Source organism: Phascolarctos cinereus, unplaced genomic scaffold, assembly GCF_003287225.1.
Source record: "Phascolarctos cinereus isolate Bilbo 61053 unplaced genomic scaffold, phaCin_HiC Scaffold_1;HRSCAF=81, whole genome shotgun sequence".
Classification (NCBI taxonomy): domain Eukaryota; kingdom Metazoa; phylum Chordata; class Mammalia; order Diprotodontia; family Phascolarctidae; genus Phascolarctos; species Phascolarctos cinereus.
The window spans coordinates 69,485,786-69,513,464 of record NW_027555514.1 but is presented as its reverse complement, the minus strand read 5'-3'; the positions used below and the strand labels follow the sequence as shown (position 1 = coordinate 69,513,464).

General features: G+C 36.0%; 1 protein-coding gene across 5 annotated transcripts in view; it reads left to right on the top strand.

Annotated features, from left to right (window-relative positions):
- Positions 1-25,170, top strand: part of EPC1 (enhancer of polycomb 1) — a 102,027-nt gene extending 76,857 nt beyond the window's left edge. For 4 of the 5 annotated variants that reach the window (XM_020990465.2, XM_020990463.2, XM_020990466.2 and 1 more), the window contains exons 5-15: positions 135-283; positions 1,086-1,245; positions 4,196-4,372; positions 4,464-4,553; positions 4,642-4,790; positions 7,620-7,972; positions 17,747-17,865; positions 17,946-18,032; positions 19,122-19,263; positions 19,372-19,738; positions 23,808-25,170. In XM_020990465.2, coding sequence (XP_020846124.1) covers positions 135-283; positions 1,086-1,245; positions 4,196-4,372; positions 4,464-4,553; positions 4,642-4,790; positions 7,620-7,972; positions 17,747-17,865; positions 17,946-18,032; positions 19,122-19,263; positions 19,372-19,738; positions 23,808-23,880 — 1,866 coding nt within the window. In that variant the 3' untranslated portion in view covers positions 23,881-25,170. The remainder of the gene's footprint in view (positions 1-134; positions 284-1,085; positions 1,246-4,195; positions 4,373-4,463; positions 4,554-4,641; positions 4,791-7,619; positions 7,973-17,746; positions 17,866-17,945; positions 18,033-19,121; positions 19,264-19,371; positions 19,739-23,807) is intronic. The other variant, XM_020990464.2, reaches the window with a different exon arrangement.
- The last annotated feature ends 2,509 nt before the right edge of the window (positions 25,171-27,679 follow it).

Below are 27,679 nucleotides of genomic sequence, written 5' to 3'. Positions count from 1 at the left end.
GTTACATTTAACAAGTATAAAAACTTATGCAGTTCCAATATGTACTTTTTAAAGTAAACTACTACTAATACTTTTATTTTTTTCTGGAATAAAATATACAACTGAATGAAACTAACACAGTTTCATGTTTACAGAATCGTAAAAATGATGAGGCTTCATATGAAAAAATGCTTAAATTGCGTAGAGATCTGAGTCGGGCTGTTACTATTCTAGAAATGATAAAAAGAAGAGAAAAAAGTAAGAGGGAACTATTACATTTAACACTGGAAATTATGGAGAAAAGGTAAAAGTATTTTCTCATCTAAATCACTTAACGAGTAATTATCCAAAACTCATTTAACTGTCACCTTAAATGTTAATTTGTACATTTATATATTTGTTAATATATTCATCTATATTTCCAGAGTGGCCAATTCAAGGAAATTAAAGTACGCTCTGTTTCACTCTTTGTTTTGGACCCTATAGTCTTACACTTAAAATATGACTGCATGTAAATATTTCACTGTGTTTAATTCAACTTTAGTTATCAGTTTTAATCTTCCCATCAGATTTTCACTACACTTTCAGGTTCAATTGATTTGAACCTCTACTTCCCTCTCATACCTGTCCCTTTTGGAAGGATAGATATCATTAAATTATAGAATAGCCAAGTAAGAGGAAGGGAAAAAAAGGCAAAAGAACTGAGTAAATTCGTAAGCCTAGTAATTAGTTAGTGAATAATCGAGGGTTACTTTTAATCTTTAAGTGATTCTAATAACTTAGTAACAGTTTATTGGCTGACTTCTGCTTAGCTTTAAATTGACATCATGACAACATGGTGCGAGGGAAACATCACTGGTCCTAGTATTCAGAATTCAGAACTTTGCTTCGAGGCTTGATTCTTCCATAAACTGAATTGAACCCATTTGTCTGTAAAACAAAGGTGCTAGTTGATATGATTTCTAAAGTATTCATCACTTCTAATTTGTTGTCTGTGACACGTAGCTCTTCCTTGAAGTTGTACCCTAATCATTTGTAAAGTGATTATCAACTCAAGTATTTACAAAAGTAACCTTCAGAAATATGTCTTTTTGTGATCATTTCAGGTATAATTTGGGCGACTACAATGGAGAGATCATGTCTGAGGTTATGGCACAAAGGCAACCAATAAAACCTACTTATGCTATCCCCATCATTCCTATTGGTAATAGCAATCAATTTAAACATCAGGAAGCGATGGATGTTAAGGAATTTAAAGTTAATAAGGTAACTCCATGTGCCTTTATTTGCTCTTCCAAATTGTGCTATTTATTTATATGCTTGCCTCATTCATCCCTATTAGAATGTAAGCTCCTTGAGGACAGAGGCACCATTTAACTGACATTTTGGCAATTTATTAAGTACCTACTATAAACAAGGCATTGAAGCAAATACTGAGGATATTAAGACAAAATCAAAATGCTACCTGCCCTCAAAGAGCTTACATTCTACTATTTCCTTTACCTAATGCGACACACTGTCTTGTTTTTTAGTGTACATTCAGATATTGAGTGGAGTTAAAACGGGTTCCCACTTCTAGTATTCTGTCATTTTTTTTAAATGAAGTCATGTTCATTTTATGTATACTTTTCATGATTTTATAATTTTAATGGTGTACCCTTTATCTTTAAGCTCTTATTGTTGTCAGATTGAAGGCTTTCACTGTTCCCTGTTTCAGAAATATGAACTCTATAGAAAATACTCTGCTTCAGATTCTTCCTAATTTAAGTCAAGATATTGCTAACAAGACTTGCTTTACTTAGTCATAACATGTAAAATTACATCTCAATTAATTATTCTTCAAACTACATACATAAGACCTTATGAAATAAGACCAAGCCTTTAAATTGTACTTGGAAAGCAAAATGGTAGAATTGATAGGAAATCAGTGCTCCTCTACACACTTGTGCCTTTGCCAGCCTCATTCAGGACCACGGGCTTAATTATGACTGTAGAAATTATTCCTTTCTTTAAAGTGCTGACTTCTCTTTCACACTTCAGAGATGTCTTCTGCAGTTGCTTTGAGACCTCAGCTTTAAAGCTCAGCATGTCCAGCATCCATTTTATTAGCTTTTCCTCCTTAAATTTATTCTTTCTGACTGTATCTGCTAGTGTTGTCAACCAGTCTTCCATGTGTAAATTTGGGTGTATATTTGATTCTTTTGTCGCAATCACCTCTCATAGCCAGTTTGTTCCTAAGCCCTGTTGATTCTGTTGCATTTCTTTTGCATCCATGTTTGTCTGTCTCTTCACATTCCATTACCCTTATACAACATGACTGCCTTACTTGGTCTATTGCAGTAGTTTTCTAGTAGATCTTCCCAGCACTACTTCCCTTATCTCTACTATCTTTCATGTTGCTTCTAGAATTAACTTTCTTAATGTGTCTATCCATGTTGTTCTGCTGCAGTCCTTAAATGTTTCCCTGTAGCCTACCAAATAAAATTCACACTCAGCCTAGCATTCAAAGGCCTTTACAACATAACATTAGTTTCCCTTTCCAGTTTCCTCATTGAGTAGGCCTACTCAGTGTTCTGTATTTACTTACACTGTCCGTGAAATATGCTTCCTTTGTGAATACCCACCAGTCCTTTGAAGCCCAACTCAAATGCTACCTCCTCCTAGTCTTCTCTGATCTCCAGTAGTTGGTCATGACTTTTATCTGTCCTTGTACCTCACATAGCAGTTTTCTCAGACCTCCCTAAAGCCTATTTTGTGTTATTTGTGTTTGTGACTTACCTTTCTAGACTGTGAACTTTGAATGCAGGAACTGTCTTACTTCAGCTTTATATGCTCCCCACCTAGAGTTAGTATTCTGTGCATAACAGCAACTTAAAAGCAACTTAATAAAAAATTTTTCTATCCCCACTTCACACTAGAGAAGGCCACCATTTGACACAGATATGTGTGTGTGTGTGTGTGTGTGTGTGTGTGTGTATAAAACCATACTATCCATACACTTCTTTCTCTGCAGGTGGATAGCATCTTTCTTCATAAATCCTTTATAGTTGATTTGAATTTTATAATACTCAAAATAACTTGGCCATTCATGATTGTTCTTTAGATGGTATTGTTGTTACTATATGTAACATTCTCTTGGTTCTGTTCATTTCTCTCTTCCTTATTTCATGCAAGTATTTCCATGTTTTTCTAAAATCAACCAGCTTATCATTTCTTTATGTCACAGTCAAATGCCACAACTTATGGGCATCCCCTCAATTTCCAGTTCTTCGCCACCACAAAGACAGCTGCTGTAATTTAGAACCTGTAGCTTCTTTTCGTTTTTTCCTGATCACCTTGGAATAGTGGTTGTTATACACTATTTAATAACTCTTTAATCAATAAAGATTTAGAGCATTTTTCATGTGACTACATATAATTCTGATTTCTTTATTGAAAAACTGCCTGTTCATATTCTTTGGCCATTTTTCAATTGGGGAATGATTCATATTCCTACAGATTTGACAAAGTTCTCTATAGATTTGATATATGAGACCTTTATCTGAAAAACTCCGTAACCCCATCCCCAATTTTCTGTTTTCTTTCTAATTTTGGCTACGTTTACTGAATATGTATTGAATTATTGTCTAGTCTGTTATGCTGAATACAACTTATTTCTCTCTGTGTGTTTTATGTATATATTATCATTTTCTTGGTATTCAAGTCAATCAGCATTAATTGATGTCTTTCTCCTTCAGAATTCTGTTCAAAATTCTCATCCTCTAGAAATCCATAATATTGAGCAACTATACAATTATTTTTAGCTTTTCCTACTCAGTTTTCACTTTAGTTCCTTTGTATGGCTGTTAAGTTTTTCTTACCACTTTTCTCACTATATAGATGACATTCTTTGAAGGCAAAGGCCATTTCTTGCCCTCTCCTAGTTTGTACTCAAATGTAACTGACTATACACTATTATGATGCATTTTATAAAATGGAAAGTTTTATAGCACTAATTATGGGTCTTGTGTATATATAATTGATATGTGTGATATACCCCAGACCACCCTCTTTAGGCTCACTGCAGTCAAACATAGTGGGCTTTATTAAGCCAGTTTTAGTTTATGTGATTAAAAACCTCAAAATACATCACTTTCATTTTCTGATAGACTTTTCAGAAAACTTTAGCTTAGTTAAACAGCTTTAGGATTTCACTTAACTTGTGATTTTATTGTAGCAAGAAAAAGCTGATCTTATACGACCGAAAAGGAAATATGAGAAAAAGCCCAAAGTCTTAGCCTCGTCTGCTGCTGCTGCTCCACAACAGACGAGCCCTGCTGCACTGCCAGTCTTTAATGCTAAAGATTTAAATCAGTATGACTTTCCCAGCTCGGATGAAGACCCCCTCTCCCAGGTAAGATTTAACATCTTTGTTATCAGCATCGAGGAGGAATTTTGCAGTATCATTGTCATGTTTTGACCCTCTTTATTTGATGTGTCCAAAGGTTCTGTCTGGTTCTTCTGAAGCTGAGGAAGAGAATGATCCTGATGGCCCTTTTGCTTTCCGTAGGAAAGCAGGCTGTCAGTACTATGCTGTAAGTGAAAGACTTCTCTTTTTAGTTAATGATTTAAATTTGTTAACATTACTATAAAATACTTAGTTTGTATTAATTGTCTTTTTAGCCTCACTTAGACCAAACTGGCAATTGGCCATGGACTAGTCCTAAAGATGGAGGATTAGGGGACGTTCGCTATCGATATTGCTTAACTACCCTCACCATACCGCAGAGGTGTATTGGATTTGCACGAAGACGGGTTGGGCGTGGTGGAAGGTAACATGTGATTAAGTTGTTAATATAGTTATAAGACCATTTTAGATAATTTTGTAATTTCTATATTGTAATTTTCAAGAGTCATCTTCTAGGTATCCTATTCAGTTTGATCACTAACTGGCTGAAGTATTTGCCACCTTGTTCCTGTCCCTTTGTGAGTCTGCAGTTTATATTGAAAGCAAAAACCAAGACCTTAAAGATGTATTTTTCTTAGTGTATAGGAACAGGAGCCAGACTTTAAAAAAAATCTTTTTTTTTTCAATTTGTGGAGAAAGAGAGCCCATTCATTTAACAGACATTCAATAGGCAAATAATGAGGAACGTGTCCTGAACGCAGAGACCAACATGGGCCCAAGCCACAAATGCAGGAGAAGATAAAGTGGAGTCATAGCAGAGAGTAGACCCTCTTTATTACAGTGTAGAACATGTGAAGGGGAGTGATTATGATAGGATCATGGATTTAGAGTTAGAAGTCAGGGCAGCTAGGTGGCGCAGTGGGTAGAGCACTGGCCCTGGATTCAGGAGGACCTGAGTTCAAATCCAGCCTCAGACACATGACACTTACTAGCTGTGTGACCCTGGGCAAGTCACTTAACCCCATTGCCTAGCTAAAAAACAAACAAACAAAAGTGATTTAGAGTTAGAAGTCATACCACAGGCCATTGATGCTAGTCTCTCATTCTGTTGATGAGGAGCCAGGTCCCAGAGAATCATGACCTTCTCAACGTCACCCAAGATAGTAAGAGCAAAGCTGGAATGTGAGCTCAGATCCTTTGACTCTAAATCCAGCATTTTTTCTGAACACTAGATAAAAGAATTGTATTGATTTGGTAGTATTTGAGAGCTACTGAAGGCTTTTTGAGCTTAGAAATGACATTAAAGAAATTATTCTAGAAATAGTATCAAGACTGGATTGGAGAGGGCAGGAACCAGGTTCAACCTTGTTGGCAAGAAACCTTCCAGGGACCATGTTGTGGTGGCCATAACTTGGTTATATTCTGTCTTCATCTGGACTAATCAGAGGGAAATCATTTATAGCTGTTTTCGCTATCCTTGGCCGGATTACCTTTCTTAGAGATAAAGTCCAGCATTATGTAAGAGAAGCTAGTGCATATGAGAAAGTAAATAAAATGAGTATATAAGTGAGATAATTCTCTTCTCCCAATAATATGCTAAAAGGATATTAAGCTGTTAAATTTTTATTTTGTATTTGAAGTTTTATTTCATTTAAATATACTTATTTCAGAAACATTTGAACAGAATTGAAAGTGTAAGAACACTTTAAAATTGAACAAACTTATTTTCTAAAGCACATTTCCCCCCCCTGCAACAGAAGTCCTAAACAACCAGTGCTCTGTTTCTTTTCTACCTTTATTATAATTTACTCTTATTCACAATGTGTCCAGCCAAACTGGCTTTCTCATTCACACACAACATTGTCTACCATCTTCATGCCTTTTCACAGCCCCCCCAACCCTTTCCCACCCCCACTCAAATTTACTCCCTCCTCACCTCTACTTCTTAGTTTTCTTCAAAGCTCAGCTTAAATGTTGCCTTCTACAGGAGGTTTTTCCTTGTCTCTCCAGCAGCTAATGCCTCCCCACCAGTCATCCTGCCCCACATTTATAGTGTATTTATATGTTTTTATAGGGTCAACCAGATGGCACAGTATGTAGAGTGCTGGGCCTGGAGTTGGGAAGATGTGAGATTAAATCTGGCACCAGACACTTAGCAGCTGTGTGACCCTGGGCCACCCTGTTTGCCTCAGTTTCCCTATCTATAAGAATGGGGGTGATAACAGCATCTATCTCCCAGGGTGGTTCTGAGGATCAAGTTAGAATAATCGTAAAGCATTTAGCACAGTGCTTGGTACGCAGTAGTTGCTGTGAAATGCTGTGCATTATTATTATTTATGTGATAAGAATGTACACTCTTTAAGGGCAGAGACAGTTCCATTTTTACTTTTGTGCAAAGTCTGGCACAATATACATTGTTGGTGGAACTGTGTCTGGAATTAGCTCAAAGGGTTATTAAACTGTGTATAACAACCACTATTCCAAGGTTTGTTGATAGATTGATGGTGTCCATGAGAGAAAATTCTCTTGGTCCTTTGTTGTGGAAACCTTTTTAAAAGTTTCTTAATTAGTTACAACATTGATGATTTGAGATGGATTCATACAGAAAGGAATTCTTTTGCCAGTATAAAAGATATCTCCTAGGAACTGGGACTTGAGATCACCTGTTCCTATTTGCCATTGTCCCTTCTCAAGTCAGTTTCCCTCTCCCTACCCCATGAAAAAAAAAATCTTGGGGATTTTTTTCCTGGGTCACTATGATGGGCATGTTTTGAAATATGCTGTTGCTTTTAAATGGAAATCAAAATACAGTGAAAAGTTATGTTTGTTTTAAGAAAGAAAACACTGCACATGTTTTTAGACGACTTGCCATAGAACAAGAACAGGCCATAGATAGAGTAAATGCCTAAAAGACTCACTGCTCCAGAATAAATTTGTTCACATGCTCACTTGCTCTCTTTCTCTCCCTCTCTCCCCCCCCATGTAACATGTTGTGTGTTTGAATTAATTTTAATAAGTACTATATGTTAGCATTAGATAAGTTGAATTTTCATAAGTCAGAAAGAAAATTTACTTTTACACAAGATGTAAGGAAAATTAGGACATGTACCAGGATACAACTAAAGGTTACATGTAATCATTTTTTGAAGCTTACTTCTGACTGTATTGTTCTTTTTAATAGTTAATAAGAGAAGAAGAAATTATTCCCCTTTGGTTATTAAATAGCTGTGTAAATTTTATGCTTTTATTTTAGGGTATTACTGGACAGAACTCATTCAGACTATGATAGTATGTTTCGCCAGCTGGATTTGGAAATGCTTTCCTCCCCACAACACTCTCCAATCAATCAGTTTGCCAATACCTCAGAAACAAATACCTCGGACAAATCTTTCTCTAAAGACCTCAGTCAGATACTAGTCAATATCAAATCATGTAGATGGCGGCATTTTAGGCCTCGGACACCTTCCCTACATGACAGTGACAATGATGAGCTCTCGTGTAGGAAATTATACAGGAGTATAAATCGGACAGGCACAGCACAACCTGGGACCCAGACCTGCAGTACCTCCACACAAAGTAAAAGTAGCAGTGCTTCAGCACACTTTGGTATGTTTGTTTTAATACATGTTTCTGTTGAAATGTAAAGTTCAGTGTAGACACTTTAAAATATGCTCATCAGTTTTATCATTTTTGTAGTCTCTGTTCAAGGTAAATCTTAATTTTCTCTAAGCCACTGAAAAATCATTTGGGATCTAGTTTTTATTTTGAACATTTTGTATAGTTTATATACACAGTCAATTTGTCGCTTTTATTTTTTTTTCTGTATAAAATTCTTCTCTAGAATGCACTTGATAAATTATAAGATAAATAAACTATTTTAATTTTATGTCAAAAGTCACCCTAGTGTGGTCTCTAAACTGTTACTCTTTTGTACTTGGGTAATTCTCTAGGCTTTCACCTTGTCTAGCTATAGGCAGAGATTAGTAATGATTTTTATGGCCGCCTTTATTGAGATAGGCCAAAAGATAGGCATAACAATAATTTGGAAAGGGGCAACTATATAATTTTTGGATGATGAAATATTTTTAAATAAAAGGTTACTTCCATACTTCTTTTCATATGACATCTCTCTTATGACTAATATATCATTGTAGAGAATGTCTGCAAATAAATACTCTCTACCTTACAAACTGTCCATATAAACATAAATTCTGTCTAAAACTTTTTCATAATTTGAAACATATAGAATATAGAAATTCACTGAAAAGAAATGTTACCACAGATTTTTGTCACCACAGAGGAATTCAAATATAGAATGAAAGATGCTGTAAATTGGACCAACTTATCCCTCTCACAACTTCCAGGATTACATTTCAGTCTTCCCAGAAACATGAATATCTGTTGTATTTTTTAAATACTTCAAGAGAAATATATTCTACAAGTCCTCCAATAATTTAGTCCAGTGTTTTTAATGACCTTTACTATGAAGAAATTTGAACTTTTAGGGAAAGTTTGCTACTGTCATGCACCATTAAGAACACTGTTTTAAAAGTCAACTAGTAATAATTCAGACCAACATTTGAAGCCACTCTGCTTAAAAGGGAATATGTCATTTGTCTTGACCTAACAATTCCATTTGTAATTTGCATGTAAATGTTTATTAACATACAGTTCTATTAAATTTAACATTGTTGCTTCTGTTTTAGTTTAAAAATTAAATCAGTTTATCGTTTTTGCACAAGTTACATTGTAGACTAAGTTACTTTTTTTTTGTCTTTCATAAGACAACAGATCCAGTAATATTTTTCCTGAGTATTTAGATTTCTAAGGTGTTTTTTTTTAAGAAAGATCTCTTTAAATTATTCTGCTGTTTTTTTACTGAAAAGGCACATGTACCATAGGAAAGAAAACCTTCCTCATCAAGATAGAGGAATTAAAATTGGGATGATGGTGTCCCTGTAATATCCTATTCATTGTAAACAGTATTTCATATGCTGCCAAAGCAAGACATTGGTGTTCTAAAAATAATCAGCTGATGAATTCTATTGTGCTTTTCTTATGAATATTGAGAAGGATAGTCCTAGGTTAAAGTATCAAAAAACTGGCTCTAATATCTTCAGTAGTTTGCCTTAAATAATGACGCAGAGTCCTCTTTTTTAGGAGTGTGCTTCATTTACTTACATGATTTAAGTGGGCTAGCTAGCAAAAACATTTTTTTCTTATATAGTTTAATCTGTTCTATATCACTGCTAACTATTGCTTAGGGCTCCCAGTATATTTAAGGCAATTGTATCATGGGTACCTAATCCACAATAATACTTCATTTGTCTGGCACTATCTAGGAATGAAATATTCCTCAAAGTAAAGATTCTAGATACTTGGGGTTTTACAGCTTTCACAAAGAAAATTTTTATCATTTCAAATATTACATACTCCCCAATTGCCTTCTTAAATTATATGGGACATAATTTAATCTTTTCGTCATCAGTCAGTTCTTGTACTACATTTGTGTAAAAACTCTCAGGGGATGTTTGGCTGACCCTATGCTAAAAGATCTCAAACGGCTTTTTGAGTCTCCTTTCCCTTCCTAGAAATGTCACTTCTGCTGTCTGTATACTTTATTTGCATGTGTACTGCTCCTTCCCTTCGCCCCACCCCACTTGTGCTATTCCTAATCATTTAGGTTGCTAACCAGCTGGATGACTAATCTCGTTAGAATTATAGGCAAAGTAAGAGGAAAGTAGGTGTCAAAGTGCTAACTTGAAGGTCTTCCCTTTGGCCAAGGGGCATGATCTTTAATGGCATAGTCTTGGTAAAGTCTGTTTTGGCTTAACTTTTTTTTTTCCCCCCGGTAATGCCGGGTGTCCTATTTTTCTGGATAGGTGAGACAGCTGATAAGTGACCTCTGGATAAGCAAGGTATTAATTAGCTTTATTTTTCCAGATGTATGATGCCATAATTTTAACTAATATTAAAGGAAATTGGGTACAGGCTTATTATTTAGTCTACATCCAGAACTGCTGAAGGCCAGTTGTTAGGTCCTCATGGTGGATGAGTGATATCATTGGTATCTTAAGTTGAAAGTTTGATATAGGTTTCTTTTCTTAGATATCCAGTGGATTTTGTTATCTTAATTGTCCATATCAGTGGGCTAAAAGCACTGATTTAAATTAGTTTCTAATAGCAATGTGGTAAATAACTGTGTATCTGTAAAATCATAAGCTCAAACTTTATAGGTCATCATTATTCAGATTCTAGCCTACAATCCCCAAAGAATGTCTTCCAGATTATAATATTTTTCATCATCCACAAAAAAACAAATTTTAAACTATATTAGCAGGGGGGGAGGAAGAGAATATCGCATTCTTAATAACATTTAATTTAGTATCTTGCTAGCGCATAGGTGGCAAGCAATATTTTTATTGAGAAGCACTTATAGAAAATTACTGTTAATTTTTGGACTTTTGAAATAGATTGATTTGTTTGCTTATCACATGCCAGTTGTTAATAAATTCATAAATCTGTCTTTTGAGACTAGATCTCAGAAACTTTGACCTGCCCCATTTCCAACTTGGGCTGATTCATTCCTCTTTAGGCAGTTCAACAGGACCCTGTTTCCAAGGCTTACTTATGACATTGGTGCCAGACTTAGAGGGGACACCAGATTGACGTTCAGAGCTTCCACAGTCAAGCAGCCATCAGCCACAGCCTCCTCCAATAGCAAAGATTACAGGTGCCACCACACCCAGCAATATCAGTCTTAATTTAGGTGGCATCTTATATAGAAGTCTAAATGTATGGGGGAAAGCCACTTTTGTAATAGAATAGTGACTTTTAGAAATTATAGATTGTCTGTATAAACTTCAAACTCCCAGTCATGAGATTTCATCATCGTTTTAGATACTTGTTTTCTAACCTTCGTGTCTTGACTAAAGTTGTGTTTGTTTTCATCAGTGAATAAAATTTATAGCTAGAATGATCTGTTCCAGGTCCGAGTAACTAAAAGTCCTAATGTCTAGCCATTGATGGAAATATCTTCATTTTCAGTGATGTAATTTTATATTTATGAATGTGAACAAATTAATTTTTGAAAATTAAGTCAAACAAGTCACAGAGAAAGAAATTTTACTTTAAAATCTAGTTTAGTGTATAATAGCCACTTTGATTCCTGACCTCAGCTTAATGCCATTTTGGTTTTGCGATTCTAATCCTTCATTGTAGAGTACAGAAATTTTGCTTCTTAGTTTTATGACATTATTTGGTTCATTCCCAATTATAAATTTTAGTAATATTTTAAACTTGCTTTCAAATAGTAAACTATATGAATAACAATCTATTTTTGTGTTAGGACATGCTACGGTTGTGCTGTAACTTAGAGTCATAAAAGGAAGAACTAGCTAGAGTTATTTGAAAGTATAGACAACCTAGCACAGTTATCACAAGTGTTCAATCTAATGTTATAAGAAAGAAATTAAATTTATACCCAAATTAGTTTAAATTTTAAATGGTGCCATTAATAAAGAACTTTCTGAATAACCCAAGCAACCTAGAGCTTTCCAGCTGTCATGTTAGTCTTGATCAGTTTGAACCATCATAACAAAATAGTGTATTTGAGATTTTATGTGTGATCATCAGGGTAAACTTCTGCTTTAGGATATCAGGCAGCATAAAACATTGTAACATAAAATGTTAATTGGGAAAAATAATTCCAAAAAGCACTGACTTCTTCAGTGGTCATATTCTTTGCACGCATGTCCCCAAAGCAGAAATTTTGACATCCCCTTCCCCCGCCAAAAAACCCAAACTTTAAAATAAATAGAAGCTAAAGACATTTTGGTAAATTATTTAACTTCCTCAAAGATCTTTTTTTTTTTCTTTTAAAAAAATTTATAAGCTCTTCAAAAGAGCATTCTGGTTCAGAAGTACCTCCTGATGCCTGGTTTTTGTATATTTGCCACAAGTAACAGCTGTCTGGCACATTAGCTCCAAATCTCTTCTTGGCAGTGATTTAAAAATCTTCTTTTATTAAAATGAACATTTAATGTCTGAACACTGTATGAGGCTCTAGTGCATCTAGCCCAGGATTATATCTCTTACCATGATAATGAATGACAGTTTGTGAGAGGGAAAAATTGTCTACCAAAATTTAAGAGATATGTTCCTAAATCATTCTTTTTCCCTTGTTCTCTTTGTGGTTTGTCATTCATGAATTTACTAGAGTCTGTTGACGTTTTCCAATTTATACCACCTCCTGGGGTAATTAATAGAATATAAATTAGTACTTAACCTGTATTTGTTCTAAATTGACTTTTCATATTTCAAACCCTTGTTCTAATACTCTGTGTTCATCTTACCCATAACTTTCATATCATAGACACTGAAAATTTTTTTGGCAAGTTTTACCATTGCACACTGAATATCAAAAATTTTGGTTACCTATTTATACAGCAACTGCTGTCTCTTTACCCACAGATCTTCATTACTTCTTGGTAGGTCTCCTTTATCCGTCTTGAAATATAGCAGCCAGGGCTGCACAGTCTTCCAGATTCAAGCAAATCATGGTTTTGGTGAAAAAGGTAGAATCTTGGAATCTTGGAATTGGAAAAAGGGTATCATATGTTATCTCATCGAACTTCCCAGCAAATTAAAAAAAAAAAGTCCCTTCAATAACATTCCTTCAAGATGAGGTGTTGGTGGTTTATCTGTTCATTTGTTGAACAGCTAAGCCACAGATGTTAGGAAATTCTTCCTCCTATTAAGCCAAAATTTCCTTGAAACTTCCACAAGTACTAGTTCTGTCCTCTAGAGCAACAAAGGTTAAGTTAGTTCTCTTTCCCAAATCAGTCCTTAAGATATTTGACAAAAGCTATCATGATTTTTCCTCTTCCTTCCACTTTTTCATATGAAACGCTAGTTAATTCTCTCCCATTCTTTACTGGTGCAGTATTTTTTATTTTTAATTCCAGTGTATGATTTAATAGTTATCATTTTAAAATTCAATCTTATTGATTTGTAGCCTTCATTGATGCCTACACAGATCACTCTGTATCTTGATTGTTTGGTCTTTAAGATGTACTTCTAGGGGCAGCTAGGTGGATAGAGCACCAGCCCTGAAAGTCAGGAGGACCTGAGTTCAAATGTGGCCTCAGACAAATAACACTTACTAGCTGTGTGACCCTGGGCAAGTCACTTAACCCCATTGCCTAGCCAAAAAAAAAAAAAGAAAGAAAGAAGATGTACTTCTAGTTCTGCGTAAATTTAATTAACATGCCTTCTTCTAGTATACGTCCTCAAAGTGGAAATTCAAACATACCCCGAAATGCTCCAAACATAGCTTTTTAAATAAGTAGAAGCCAAAGACCTTTTGATAAATTATCTGAAAGGTCCTTTTATTTTTACTTTTCTCAAAAAGATCTTTATTTTTTAAAATGTATAAACTTTTCCATAGAATCTTGGGGTTGAAACAGATCTTAGACATTATTTAGTCCAGTCCCCTCTTTGAAACATGCATCTCCTCAATAACATCCCCAAGTTTACATCCAGTTTACCCTTGAAGATGTCTAGTAATAAGGAATTTGCTACTTTTTAAGGCAACTCATTTTACTTTGGAACAGCCCCTAATAGTGAGAAGTGTTGGCTTATATTTAGATAAAATCTTCCTCCTTGAAATTTCTACCTATTGATACAGTAATTCTGCACTATAGGGCCAAGTAGAACATGTCTAATTTCATTTCCAGATGACAGTCCTACTGCCCGAGGGGACTGAGGGAGGAATTGTGCCTAGTCAGATTCCTACCCAAAAATGTTTACACTGGGTTAAGCATCCCCAGTTCCTTCAGCTAATCCTGGTATGGTGCTGTTTGAAGTCTGGTTACTACCCTTTATAAACTACCCCACTTTGTCAGTCTCCTTCCTAAATTGTTTTCTAGAGGTCATCTTACTCAGAGCAGATTACATTTATACCTATTAACATTGATTTTAGATTTGGACCATCTTTCTAGGTATTGATTGGATTTCTGCTTTTTCATGTTCTCTCCTCCAACTTGACATTCACAAATTTGATAAGTATGTAACAGTTGTTGTCTTTAGGCCAGTTTTCTAAGGCTCCAAGTTTCTTCTTCTGGGTCAAAATGGAGAATCTAAAATTAAAATAACTAAAAGCATTTTCTTATTTTGTCTATAGTAAAGCACATTTACCATTTCCTGCTGAGTTATACATCCCCTGATTCACTATACGGGAAAATCCACAAAATTTATAGCTAGAAAGAGATGTTAGGGATCATCTAGTACAGCCCCTACATTATAAAATGAGAAAATTGCAGTCCAGAGAAGTGAAATAATTGGCCGTAGATCACACAGGACAGGTAGAGCTGGGATTCCACAGCCTTGATCCAATATTTTTTGTGCTTATAAAACAGAATTTTATAATTAGAAGGGCTCTTAGAGATCATGTAGTCCAGTGGCATCAGTTGGTGGCCAAGAAAGGAAGAGTGATTTGCCCGGAGTCACACTCAGTCAAGGAATTTGTCACATGCAAACTTGGAGATTTTTACTGTGTGCTCCTTCTTTAGAATACTTATATACATGATGGAGAACAGGGCAAACATAGATCCTCAGTAGGGTTTCAGTGTTAGCATTTCTACATTTATACCTACCTTTCAACTCCTCCTGTAAACCTATATATCCACCTATCCCAATCTAATGTCAAGTTTTTCTCAGGCATTAGACTTAAAGCTTGTTATAATTCTTTAAAAACAAAAACAACCTAGCTTCCTATATCCAGATTACTTATTTACCCACCTTCCCAAATACAATCATAAGTTAGCTTGATATGAGCCCTCTTAGAGAATTTGTGATTCTTATATTCCTTCCAGTTAGGTTTTTAATGAGCCTGCCTTTCTATTTACAAATTCTGCCAAGTTGCCATAGTATGAAGATGAGCCTCAAGATTGCCTGTGATGCCTCCCTGTCCTGTAACCCCTTTTCTGGAGATAACACATTTGAAATTTAAAATTTAATTTTCATATTTCCAGCATCAACTGAAAAAGGCATGACTGTCATACAGATGGTCACTGTTGATCGAAAGTGTATTGTGGGGGGCAGCTAGGTGGTGCAGTGGATGGAGCACTGGCCCTGGATTCAGGAGGACCTGAGTTAAAATCCGGCCTCAGACACATAACAATTATTAGCTGTGTGACCCTGGACAAGTCACTTAACCCCATTGCCTAGCCAAAAATAAAATGTATTGTGCCTTTATTTCTAAATCCACATTAATAGAAAATGGCTTTTTTAAAGCAATTAAAAAACCCAAAACCCATATTATGGAGGTATGCCTTTCTAAATTGGGATTTAGATAGTAACCAATGAATGTGGGAATAATATTTTTATTTCCCTTATTTAAATAGGACAGAAATAATATTGAAATTCACTTCCTTGACTTCAGCCTTCTTATTTATTACATATCTTACATTTGGGTACTCTTGAGAAATAATTTTATCAAAATTTTAAAAAGATAAATCATTGATAGTTATTACTGAATAGAGTCTCATTATTAGTTTTTATAGAAAAGCAGTGGGGAGACCTTCTTTAAAAGTCATAGTGTAAAATTATTGACCATTAGGTGGTCATTTACTAGGAAGTAAGACGTGTTATAATTAAGAAATTCAGATTTATCCCTCATTTCCTTTAAATGTAATACTAAGGAATTGAGAACACCTTATTTTAAGCATACATGCATGCTTTTAGTTGCCAGCAGAAATAACCCTAAATCTTTACAACACCTAGAGACTCTTATGTTATTTTTCTTTCTGTATACCTTCCTGAGCCCTCACAACCCATTTCAGAAAGCTCTATAGCAGTAGTCTTGTTAGATGGGAGACCTGTTTATCTGCTAACATTAAGAGATAAAACACCAAAAATTCTACTTACAGAAGTTCAAATAGAAAGAAAATGTTAGGGAAGAAAAATCATTCAAAGATCTGTTACATAAGAGATAGTAGAAACAGATAGTGACAGATCTTTTTTTTCCCCTATTGTTTTTCCTTTAACCATACAAAAGTCACATACATATACACCAAATGGCCAGAGATATAGCGTACCTGTTACTTTCTAATCCCATCAAAAAATGATAGAATTTATACCCAACTAGGAGTAACTTAGTAGTGTTTGCTAGATTGGAGCTGTGTCCTGGGGAAGAGAAATCCTTCATGAGTTACATTTGAAGAACTTCAAATTTGATTAAATAATATTTGGCTAACCTTATCAAAATGCAATTATGCTATTTTTATTTTTTATTTTCTTTTTCTTTTTCTTTTTTTTTTAGTAAAAACCGTATTTTGAAAACATTAACCTTTGGATTCAGGAAATCTGCACGAAATACAGATTCCCTGCAATCACTAGATATAAATGCATGGTAACTTTTTTGTTTTTAAACTCTTACCCGACCATGACAGACTTCTTAAAGAAGCCTTTAAGCCTGATGTATTGTGAATGTATATGCTTTTTTTCCTTCCTTTTTTTAATTGGCAAGAAAGGTTTCCTTTAAAAATTGCACACACCCTTTTTGGGGGGTAATAAATGAAAATTTTTTTGTTTGTTTTTTTTAGAACTGAGCTCTCCATAGACAAACATAAGTAGCATAACACAGTGTCTTTCCTCAGACATCATTCTGTACAGTAAATCAACATAAACAACTCCGTTCTTATTGACTGGATTTTTTCCAGGTGGGTTAATTGGGTGGGGAAAATTGGGTAATTAACCTTTACTTTTGGAGCCTCCTTTCCTCCTGTTATATTTAGAGGATGAATTCTTTAAAAAAAAAAACACAACAAACCAACAACCTTGTATCCTTCATATAGAGGGAATTTATGTGACAAGTAAAATTGGAAACAATGTAAAATGATGAATACCTGTAACAGAACTGTTAGGGGTCATCCAAATACATTGGAAATGTAATGTGGATGAAATAGAAACTGGTTTTAATTAACAAATTTATTGTTGTTAAGCTCTTGAAAACTTAAATCCAAACCTGTGGGTATGAAAGCTGGTGTTAACCTTTTACACTGTCTAGCAAAGTGTCACCGCTTTACAGAACTAATTGTCTGGAGCCTGGGAAATGAGCATTTCACTTTCCTAGGATTAGGTCAGGAAGATATTTTGACTTGAGCCACTCTTGTAAAATGTGACAGGGTGCTTGCCAACTCTAGCAAACTGAGATAAATTTAGTTTGGAGGTGATCTTTAGCAGGATTATGAACCTTTTAGGGACTCTGATCTTATACACGAAGGCTTTTTTGTGATGTTGGAATCTTTTGTGTTTTAGGATTTCAAAATTTTTATAACTTTTTTGATGCAGTGTTTTCTCATTTTATATTTTGTTCAGCATTTACAGCCGAACAATACCAGCAACATCAGCAGCAGCTGGCACTCATGCAGAAACAGCAGCTTGCACAAATCCATCAACAGCAAGCACACAGTCATTCCTCTGCCAACACTCCACAGGTGAGGGATCTGTCTGTCTTATGATTATCCCTCATTGTTTCCCGCCAGAGTTCATCTCTAATTGTCACCTGTTGTCATAGAACCTTGCATCTAACCAGCAGAAAAGTGGCTTGCGCCTGAATCTACATCATAGCCATTGTGTACAGGGTTTAGAAGGGACTCCACAGGTGAGTGTGGCAGGCGTTGCCTCTGCTCCCTCCTTTAAAAAACAAAACTTAAGAACGTGGTTAAATAAGGTAGAACCTTGTCTCCAGATTAGTGGACCTCTGGTCCACTACTATACCTCTTAAAAGAACTCCACATACTATTTATCATAAGCACTTAAGTTTTATCATAGACATGTATATGTTGTTTTACTGGTTTTATTATATGATACCATCTCTTCTGTTAAGAAAATTGATTTTAAGCCTAGAACATAGTAAATCCTGACATAGCATAGGTTTATTTCTAAAAGCTGAGATTTTGGTCCTTATTGCATTGAAAAAGATAAGTTTGAAACCTTGGGCCTATGAAAATCAGAATTTTTAAAGAACTTTTTTTTTCATTTTGGTTTGGTTTGGTTTTGGTTTTGGCTTTGGCTTTGGTTTTAAATGGGCCTATTTTCTGGTATATCTGGGCTAATCTTAAAAAGGTTATTATCATTCAGTAAAAGCATTCAGCACCTACTATGTGTAAAACATTGTGCTTAGGTGGTGATCTCTCCCTTTCATCTCTACATCCTCTCCCCACTCTGAAAAAAGCCTTCTACAGCCTTTGCCCCCAAGATGTTTATCTCATTTTTAAATTCTCAAAGGAACTTCAGAAGTACATTTGGGGAGGGAATATGGAGGGGGATAGGGGTGAAGAGGTATTATTTTTGTCCCTAAAATTGAAGATGGATTACTTTTTCATTTATTTGTGGTTTTTATGTTTGTGAAATATTTTAATAACTTTAGTAGCTATTTCTCATATAGCCCTTTAAAGTGAGCTATTGCAGATTCCACTTACTACTTGAGCATACTTGAGATTCATTGGGTCATTGACTTAAAGAGATTATTATTCATTCAGATAATAGAATAAAATTCACAGCTTTTAAGTCTTCCTAAATAATATTATATCTCTCACCAAATTTTTCTGAATGTCAGAAAGCATTAGGTTTTACTGGTTTGCCAAGTTTATTTTTATTCTACCCTAACTGTGGTTTGTCTGTCCTGTGCAGCTTTAAGTATCCATTAAGCAGTGAGGAAGTGGTACAATAATTTGTGCTTTTCTTTAAGGGTTTTGTTTCTAAGACATTGGATTCCGTTAGTGCTCAGTTTGCTGCTTCTGCTTTGGTGACATCAGAACAACTGATGGGATTCAAGATGAAGGATGATGTGGTGCTTGGAATTGGAATGAATGGCATCTTTCAAGCCTCAGGTAACATGATGTAGACATTCACATTGATCTTCTCATTTAAAAATGCATTTCTGCATTAGGTATAGCAGAATTACATTTTTTCTGAAGTATTTCTTTGTTTCTTTCTAGGAGTATATAAGGGCTTACACCTCAGTAGTACTACACCAACAGCACTTGTACATACAAGTCCATCATCAACAGCAGGTTCAACCTTGTTACAGCCTTCTAATATAACACAGACTTCAAGTTCCCACAGTGCACTGAGTCATCAAGTGACTGCTGCCAATTCTGCAACAACTCAGGTTCTGATTGGGAACAACATTCGATTAACTGTGCCCTCGTCAGTTGCCACTGTAAACTCTATCACCACCTTAAATGCACGACATATACCTAGGACTATAAGTGCTGTTCCATCATCTGCCTTAAAGCTGTCTGCAGCAGCAAATTGTCAGATTCCCAAGGTCCCGTCTGCATCCTCAGTTGATACAGTTCCAAGGTGAGTAGGAAATGCATGCTCTGTGTCTTGGAAATGAGAGTTATTAATTTAAACGATGCTGATTATTGATGCTCCCGAAGGCACCCCTAACAGTGACAACAATTTTTTTAAAAATACAGGTTAAAATGAGTTCTTCACTTGGTTTGGTGATTGAATTGGGGAATATTTTGATAATGCTCTTTTAGATTTTAAGGCAGTACCATGAGGCATCACATATACATCTTACATGTGTACTTTCCTTTGTTTCATCAAAATATTTACCACTTTTTCTAAATCCCTATCATGATTCTGGGGTATTTCTGCCTTTGCTTTTTCTTAAGGCCAATAATAGTCCTTAGGGTACATTTCTTGGATTTGTTCCTTCTCACTGCAGCAATTAGGAAAGGTAAGTCAACCATGTCTTAATACTGGGCTGATTTGCATATTGCATTCTCCTCTTTTTTTTTCCCCTTGAAATTTGGGGAATTTGCTTTTTCCAATTTTGAGGTACCATTTCCATTCCCTCTGAACTGTGAAAGATTGTTGAAGGTGACTTACAAATCGTATTTGCGAGTTATGAAATGAGATAGTATTTGTAAAGCGCTTATTAGCACAGTGCCTGGCACATAAAAGATATCATATCAATGTTTTTATTCCCTTTCCTTCCCCCCTTCTTCCACTACCAAGATGCTTTCTTTGCAACAACCTTTGGTAATACTGTTTTCTGGTCAGTGTTCATTGAGTCCAGAATATTTGTTTAAGTAAATCTGGCTATGGTTGAAATTGGCAGATATGTATTGGACTGTGGATTCTAGGTGTTGGTATTATGCTAAACATTTGGGGGCTGCTAAGAATTGTTAAGGTACTATGTATTACTGCTAAGAGTTTTGTTGGGAAGATAAGATAAAATCACAAAAATAGTCATAACAAAATATTTAAATAGATATTTGAAGAGATTTCTTAAAATGATCACTATAATTACAAAATGAATTGTATAGAAGAAAGAGCCTTCATTTTAGTCTGGGATAGAGGGAGAGGGCAGAGAAATATTTGTAAAGGAGATTCCAGATTCCATTTGATCTTTTTCTTTTTTTTTTGGTAATTAATTGCTTTATTTTTAGTTTTCAGCATTCATTTCCATATAAGCTTTTGAGTTTTAAATTTCTCCTCCTCCCATCCCTCCTCCCTTCCCAAGATGGGGTGTATACACATTCCTATTAAACATATTTACACATTAGTCAAGTTGTAAAGAAAAATTAGAGCCAGTAGGAGGAACCGCAAGGGAGAAGAAACAAAACAAAACAGAAGGGAAAAAAAAGAGCAAATAGTATACTTTGATCTGCATTCAGACTCCATAGTTCTTTCTCTGGATGTGGATAGCATTTTCCATTGTGAGTCTTTTGGAGTGGTCTTAGATTCTTGCATTTTTGAAAATAGATAAGTCTGTCAAAGTTAGTCATCACACAACATGGCTGTTACTATGTACAATATTCTCCTAGTTCTGCTGACTTCACCCAGCATCAGTCCATACAAGTCTTTCTAGATTTTTCTGAAATCTGCCTGCTCATCATTTCTTAATTCCATTAAATTCATATACCACAACATGTTCAGCCATTCCCCAGTTGATGGGCATCTTCTGAATTTCCAGTTCTTTGCCACCACAAAAAGAGCTGCGATAAATATTTTTGTACATGTGGGTCCTTTTCCCATTTGTATGATCTCTTTGGGATACAGCCATAGAAGTGGTATTGCTGGGTGAAAGGGTATGCACATTTCTATAGCCCTTTGGGCATAGTTCCAAATTGTTCTCCAGAATGGTTGGATCATTTCACAACTGCACCAACAATGCATTAGTGTTCCAATTTTCCCACATCTTCTCCAACATTTAGCATTTTCCTGTTTTGTTGATCTTTTTCTTAAAAGGTTAGTGTGCAGTGCTTTAAGGTTTGCCAAGTGCTCCACCTATTTCAGCCTGATATGTAAACCCTTTATAAGGTAGGAGATGATGCAGGTGAAGAACCTGAAGCTGAGAGAGGTGATAACAAATTGCACAGAATCACACAGCCAATAAACCTGTGTAGAAGAGTTTGAACTCAGGTTTTTCTGACTCCCAGTCTGGTGCTTTATCCACCTAACTGCCTCATAACTTAGCTGTAGAGAAAAGGGAAGAAGACATTTTGGGAAGGCAGAACAGTAGGTATGAAAATGCAGAAATGGGAAAACATAATGTTCAGTCACGTCCTATTCTTCATGACCCTGTTTGGGGTTTTCTTGGCAAAGATACTGGACTGGTTTTTGACTTGAAGTTTTACCCTCAAAATGTCAGTCCATCTCCCTGATTCCAGGCAAGACTACCCATATCTGTTCTATGTGGTTTAAGGGAAAGAAACATCCTTTATCAGGATCAGATCCAGCCTCAAGACACCCACTAGCTGTGTGACCTTGGGCAAATCACTTAATACTTGTTTGCCTCAATTTCTTTATCTGTAAAATTGGAATAATAATAGAACCTACTTAGCAGGATTGTTTTGTGAGGGTCAAGTGAGATAGTAATTGTTAAGTACTTATCATTGAGCCTGACACTTAGTACGTACCATATAAATGTTAATTGTTGTTATTATTATCATCATTATTTCACATACATTCTAGTCCTTAAAATAAGAAATTCTTGCTTATAACTAATCTAAATTTTCAGCTCATCTTCTCTATTTTGTCCATAATGGAACTGATAAGAACAAATGATATATGTAATTCACATCCAGAAAAAAAAAGTAAGAGATTGGCCAAACCAATTCTCAGGTTTGTGGTGAACCACAAAGCAGAATATACCCTGTAACAGTACTGTTAAGAAGCGGCAGCTGTCTTTAAAATGACAGAAGTGATGTAATAGTTGAATTCTTCCCTTTTGTCGTGGTCAGGACTGCCCTCACTGGCTCTCACAGTGATGCTGACAAATCTGCCTTGTTTCATTCTTCCTTCCCCCCACCCCCCCAAGAGTGGTTCTGCTCTACTCACTCATGAAGCCTCGTCAAACAATAGCTTGCCCTCCCTTAGGGCACCACCTTCACTTTGTCTTTGTACCATTGCTACAATGCCTGAGAGGGTGGATTAAATCTTTCATGGCATAGAAGGCATGTTGCTATCTTACTTAAAAGTGATGTGGTTGTTGCTGTAATAGAATTTTAGAACTGGACAGAGATCTTGGGGATTTCGTACTGTAGTTCTGTCAGTTTTATAAATGAGGAAATTTGTCCAAGGATACATAGCTAGGAGAGCCAGAACTAAAAATCCAAGTTTCTGAATCCTACTTCAGTTCAGTTGTTTTCAAAGAAGCCTTTTTTTCTCTGAATATAGCCATGTAGGATATATTTTTGAAACAAGTATACAGTATGTTAGAAAAGTGATTTTTAAAGAATCTCTTTGGTGTGGTAAGCTGTAATAAATATTAAACCAGAACCCCAAATGTAGTTATTTAATATCATATGTATTTTGGACTCCCTTTCTTTTGTTTTAAATGCTCAGAGTCTCTATAGTGAATGTTTTCAAAACTCCATTAAATAAAATTCTTAATTATTCTAAAGTCTAGCTTTAGGATAGGACTGTTCTAACGGTCTAGCTATTTGTTTGCCCCTTCTCCTATTTACTTAGACACATTTTTTCATTCATTTATTGATACTCCTTACTAGGGTCAAAATGAAGAAAATTAAAGGTTGAACAACATGGTTTTTGTGCCATTTAGCAATATCTAGAGGTTTTGTAGAAAATTGAGATTATGAATTAGAACTCAAATAATTACCTTTTTAGTAAAATTCTATGTCATTCAAGTATACTATTACCAGCAACATTGTTAACTAAGTTTCATAGGGGATTAAATACTGATTAACTGGTTATTAATGAATATTTATATTGTTTATAACTTACCCCGAGAGGGGTTAGTATGAGCAAAATATTCTGAGATAGCAGCTTTGTTTCTTCCTTCCTTTCTCTTTTTTTTTTGTACAACTTTAACAGATTTTGTGGTGAAAAATTTATTGGTCTTTTGAATTTTTATATTATATGTTAAGTAAACAATGCATCTTCTTTTTAACAGGGAAAACCATGAAGCAGAAAAGCCAGCACTGAACAACATAGCAGACAATACAGTAGCAATGGAGGTGACGTAGTTTCCACAGGAATGAACTGCAGCCTTGGGGACTTGATTAGGTGCTATGCATCAGTAGCATTTTGAATGCAAGGGATGATGGAATGCAACACATGCGTTTCGTGGCAGCTGTGGGGACTAGACAGCAATGCACATCTCTCATGCTTTGATTTTCTTTTCTTACTGTTAATAGGAAAGAATCAACATCTGTAAATTAAGCATACAGCAATTATCTGTACAGTACTGCATATTTGTAATACCCTTGTATATATGTTACTTGAATACAGAAATGTTCATTTGTGATGCTTTGCACTTGGGGTGGGGGGAGGGAGGGAGGGAAACAAATTGCAACAAAGAGTGTGAGATGTGAGATTGTATAGAGATGAAGTGTCATCACATCATGTGCATGGTGCGGAACCTGCTGTTTTATCTATTTATTGTGCCGTGTTTACAGTTTTTTGTACACTGTACCTTCATTGGTTCCTGTGCTGTAGTAAATGTGTTAGGTAGCTGTGGACTCCTTGGTATTTTGTAAATGGTATAACATAACTTGGTTCCCCTCTGGGTCCCTGAGTTTTCTGTGTATCATGTGAAAAAAAAATGGTGACATACATACAGAATTAAACAAAAAAAGGCATCAGTTTAAAATGGGGAATGTACTATTAAATGGGGATCTTCCTGGTCTACTATCATTAAGATAAGTAACAAGCTAAAGATGAAGTCTCTTGAATCTTCCCATCCCCACTCACCCACAAAGCTGTGGGTGGTCTCTGGTACTGAAAGCACTAAGGTTATGTTGCTGCTCCGCAAACAGCCCAGTAGTCCCATTTCCTTCTACACCAAAAAGTGTTAAATCAGGTATGCAAATGGAGTCCTTACAACTGGAGTTTATGTTGTCTTGCCCTTTTTTTAGCACACAAAATTGTATTTTTTTTAATTGTCGAATTGTTTAAAAGACTTCATTCTTTACTTGTTCTTCAGAAAAAGGATATAAGGGAGAAGAATGCAGTAATTGCTGTACGTGTATCATCATTCCAGTTTCTAAAAACAGCCAGCCAGCTTTTTTCCTTTTAAGATTCTCCAGAAGGCTGCAAGGCCAGAACCACAACTATCGGGTGCCTTCCTTTGGAAATATTGACCTCTCTTCTGTGAAGAGAATGGTACTTAACAGACAACTACTAGACTAGTGCTTTGTCAGTACCGAAGTCTGAATGCCCAGGCCAACGGCGTACACTATCCTTAAGGTTTTTAATCCCACCTGGAAAAATTGTGACAGAACTCTCACAAAATAAACCCAGGGCATTACATGTTGGCTAATGTGTGGTGGTGTTCAATTTTCTTTTAGATAATCAGTTCTGTTGTATGATTAATTTAAATGAGTGACTAATACAAGGAGGGAGGCTGGGGATGCATCACTTACTCATCACAAAAGTCATGGTGAGAACCAGAGGTCACTGTTGTGGGGTGGTTGGGATTTCAGTTCTAGACTAATACTTTGGAAAAGTAACTGAGAGTGACCAAGTTCCAAGGTAACCAATTCTAGCATCTTAGGTCTCTGTCAGGGCCACCTATCTCATCCCACTCCTTCCCTCTTGGGCTAATCCAAACCAAGCAGCAGTTTCATAATGTAAACATCTTCTGTCCCTTTAGAAATTCCATCCTGGCCTTTGCAGCTGTTGAGGTGGAAACCCTTCTCCTTTGCTTTAGAACTACCTGATTTCTGAAAAAGCTCGGACACGAGTCATGCATGGAACAGGTTTACCCTGAGGCCCATAACTGGTCATGACTGCTCACTCTGCCACTGCATTGGCTTTAAGGAGAAGCTGTGGAAATAGGTGGTGCTTGTAGCTCTAGGTACTTAGCTCTGTCACCCAGCAGTATACCCCTGGGCAGCTAGGTGGTGCAGTGTCTAGAGCTCCTGCCTTGGAGTCAGGAGAACCTGAGTTCAAATGTGGCTTCAGACACTTGACACTTAGTAGCTGTGTGACCCCGGGCAAGTCACTTAACCCCAATTGCCTCAGCAAAAAAAAAAAAAGATAAGTAGTAACAAATGGTTCCCAGTTGACTGATGTCCATTCCCTAGCAGTATTCAGCACCAGAAATTTGTATAACCATATATCCAGTTCTGTGCTTTGAATGCTGGAGGCCACAGACGCACCTTCTACCTGCTCACTGACATCCTCTCATCTGGACCACTAAGCAGGTAGGCAGGGTTCTGGGCTTCAGCCACTGCTTGTGGCCCTTGATTAGTAGGGCCTTTAGGCCACCTCACCCCAGGAGAGCCAGTGATGTCGATCCCCGGTAGTTCTGTGTGTTTAGTAAAATAAAAATTTACCTGAGGGGAGAGGCAGAAGGGAAGAGAAATGTGAAATTGGTGGTGGACACTTTGATGCTTTCCTCTAAGGTCTCCCTGAAGTATTTGGCATTGACCAATGTGACCAGATTGAATAGTACATTAAATGCCCACACAAAAACTTGGATTTAATGTGAATAGAACACGGCTCTACCCTTTAGGGCTACTAATAGTCATTTTGTTTTGTTGGTGGGGTTGGGCATATCAGTGAGGCAATTAGAAATTTAGTGAAGGGAAGTCTTGAGCCAGGATTTCTTATCTGGGAAAGGTTCCTTCATAAGGGTGAGGTCACTTAATTTTGAACTAGAAGAGAAATTTAACACAAAGGTATCTGCTGAATGAAATGCATAAGCAAAAAGGAAAACGTGTAAGTGTGATGAAAACCTGTGATTTTTTATAAACTTATTCAGTTGTAGGATTATTTTAGAAGCGTAGGCTCAGAGCTAGCAGTCTCTGCTAGCCAGAGGTCCAGCCAGTCCAGTGCCCTCATTATAGAGAAACTGAGACCCAGAAAGGCCTGTCCAAGCTTATACAGAGTCAGGAATAGAATCCTGGTCCTCTAACTCCAAATCTAGCACCCTTTCCATCTAACCTATCTTGAGATAGATTAGATAAATCGATACCATTTGCCCCTACAACGATACTTGTTGAAAAGGAAAAGACTTACGTTTGACTGGAAATGATTTGAAAGAAAAATCTTGGGAGAGTATTCCTGACAGTGAGCCGAAACATCAGGTTGCTTTGGAGATATATAGATGTAGATAGACATATACATATATGTGTATATGCATAGACATGTATAGACACACACATATGCACATAAATACCCATATATACACACACATATATATATGTATATAGTAGTTTAAAACCAAAAATAATAATGAGATACTCAGAGGATAATGTGTGCCTGTGAGAAGTTGCTGTAGAAATTAGGTTCTTCTCAGAAGATATTGTGTAAACAAAACATCTTATCCTCGTGCACAATGACGTGAGCATGTTTGTATGCTAAATGCAGTTTGGACTGTGCACTTCAAAGATGTGGAACTAAAGATTCATATTTCACGTTTCTACACCATTCTATTTACCAAACATATATTAAGTACTTCCTTTTATGTATTATGTGTGCTTTTGCTAGGTTCTAAAGCTATAAAGACAAATATGAGGCTCCCTGCCCTTAAAGAACTTAAATTCTGAGCAACAGAAGGGGGAGAGATAGATACTTGGCATTTTTGTATCTATCTTGTAATTTCTGGCAGGGTTCTAACAACTTTTATCCCTGGTACAATGTTTTGAGCTCATTGAGTTCTCAAACATTTATTGAAGGTCTGTAGCCAAAGATAATCAAAAGGATGAAAAAGGGTTGCATTCTCTACTTTACAAAGGTATGTTGGGAGCAAAAGGATTGGTAATTAAGGGCTAGAATTATTCTTGGGGTGGAGTAGAGAGAGAATGAGAGGGCTACTTT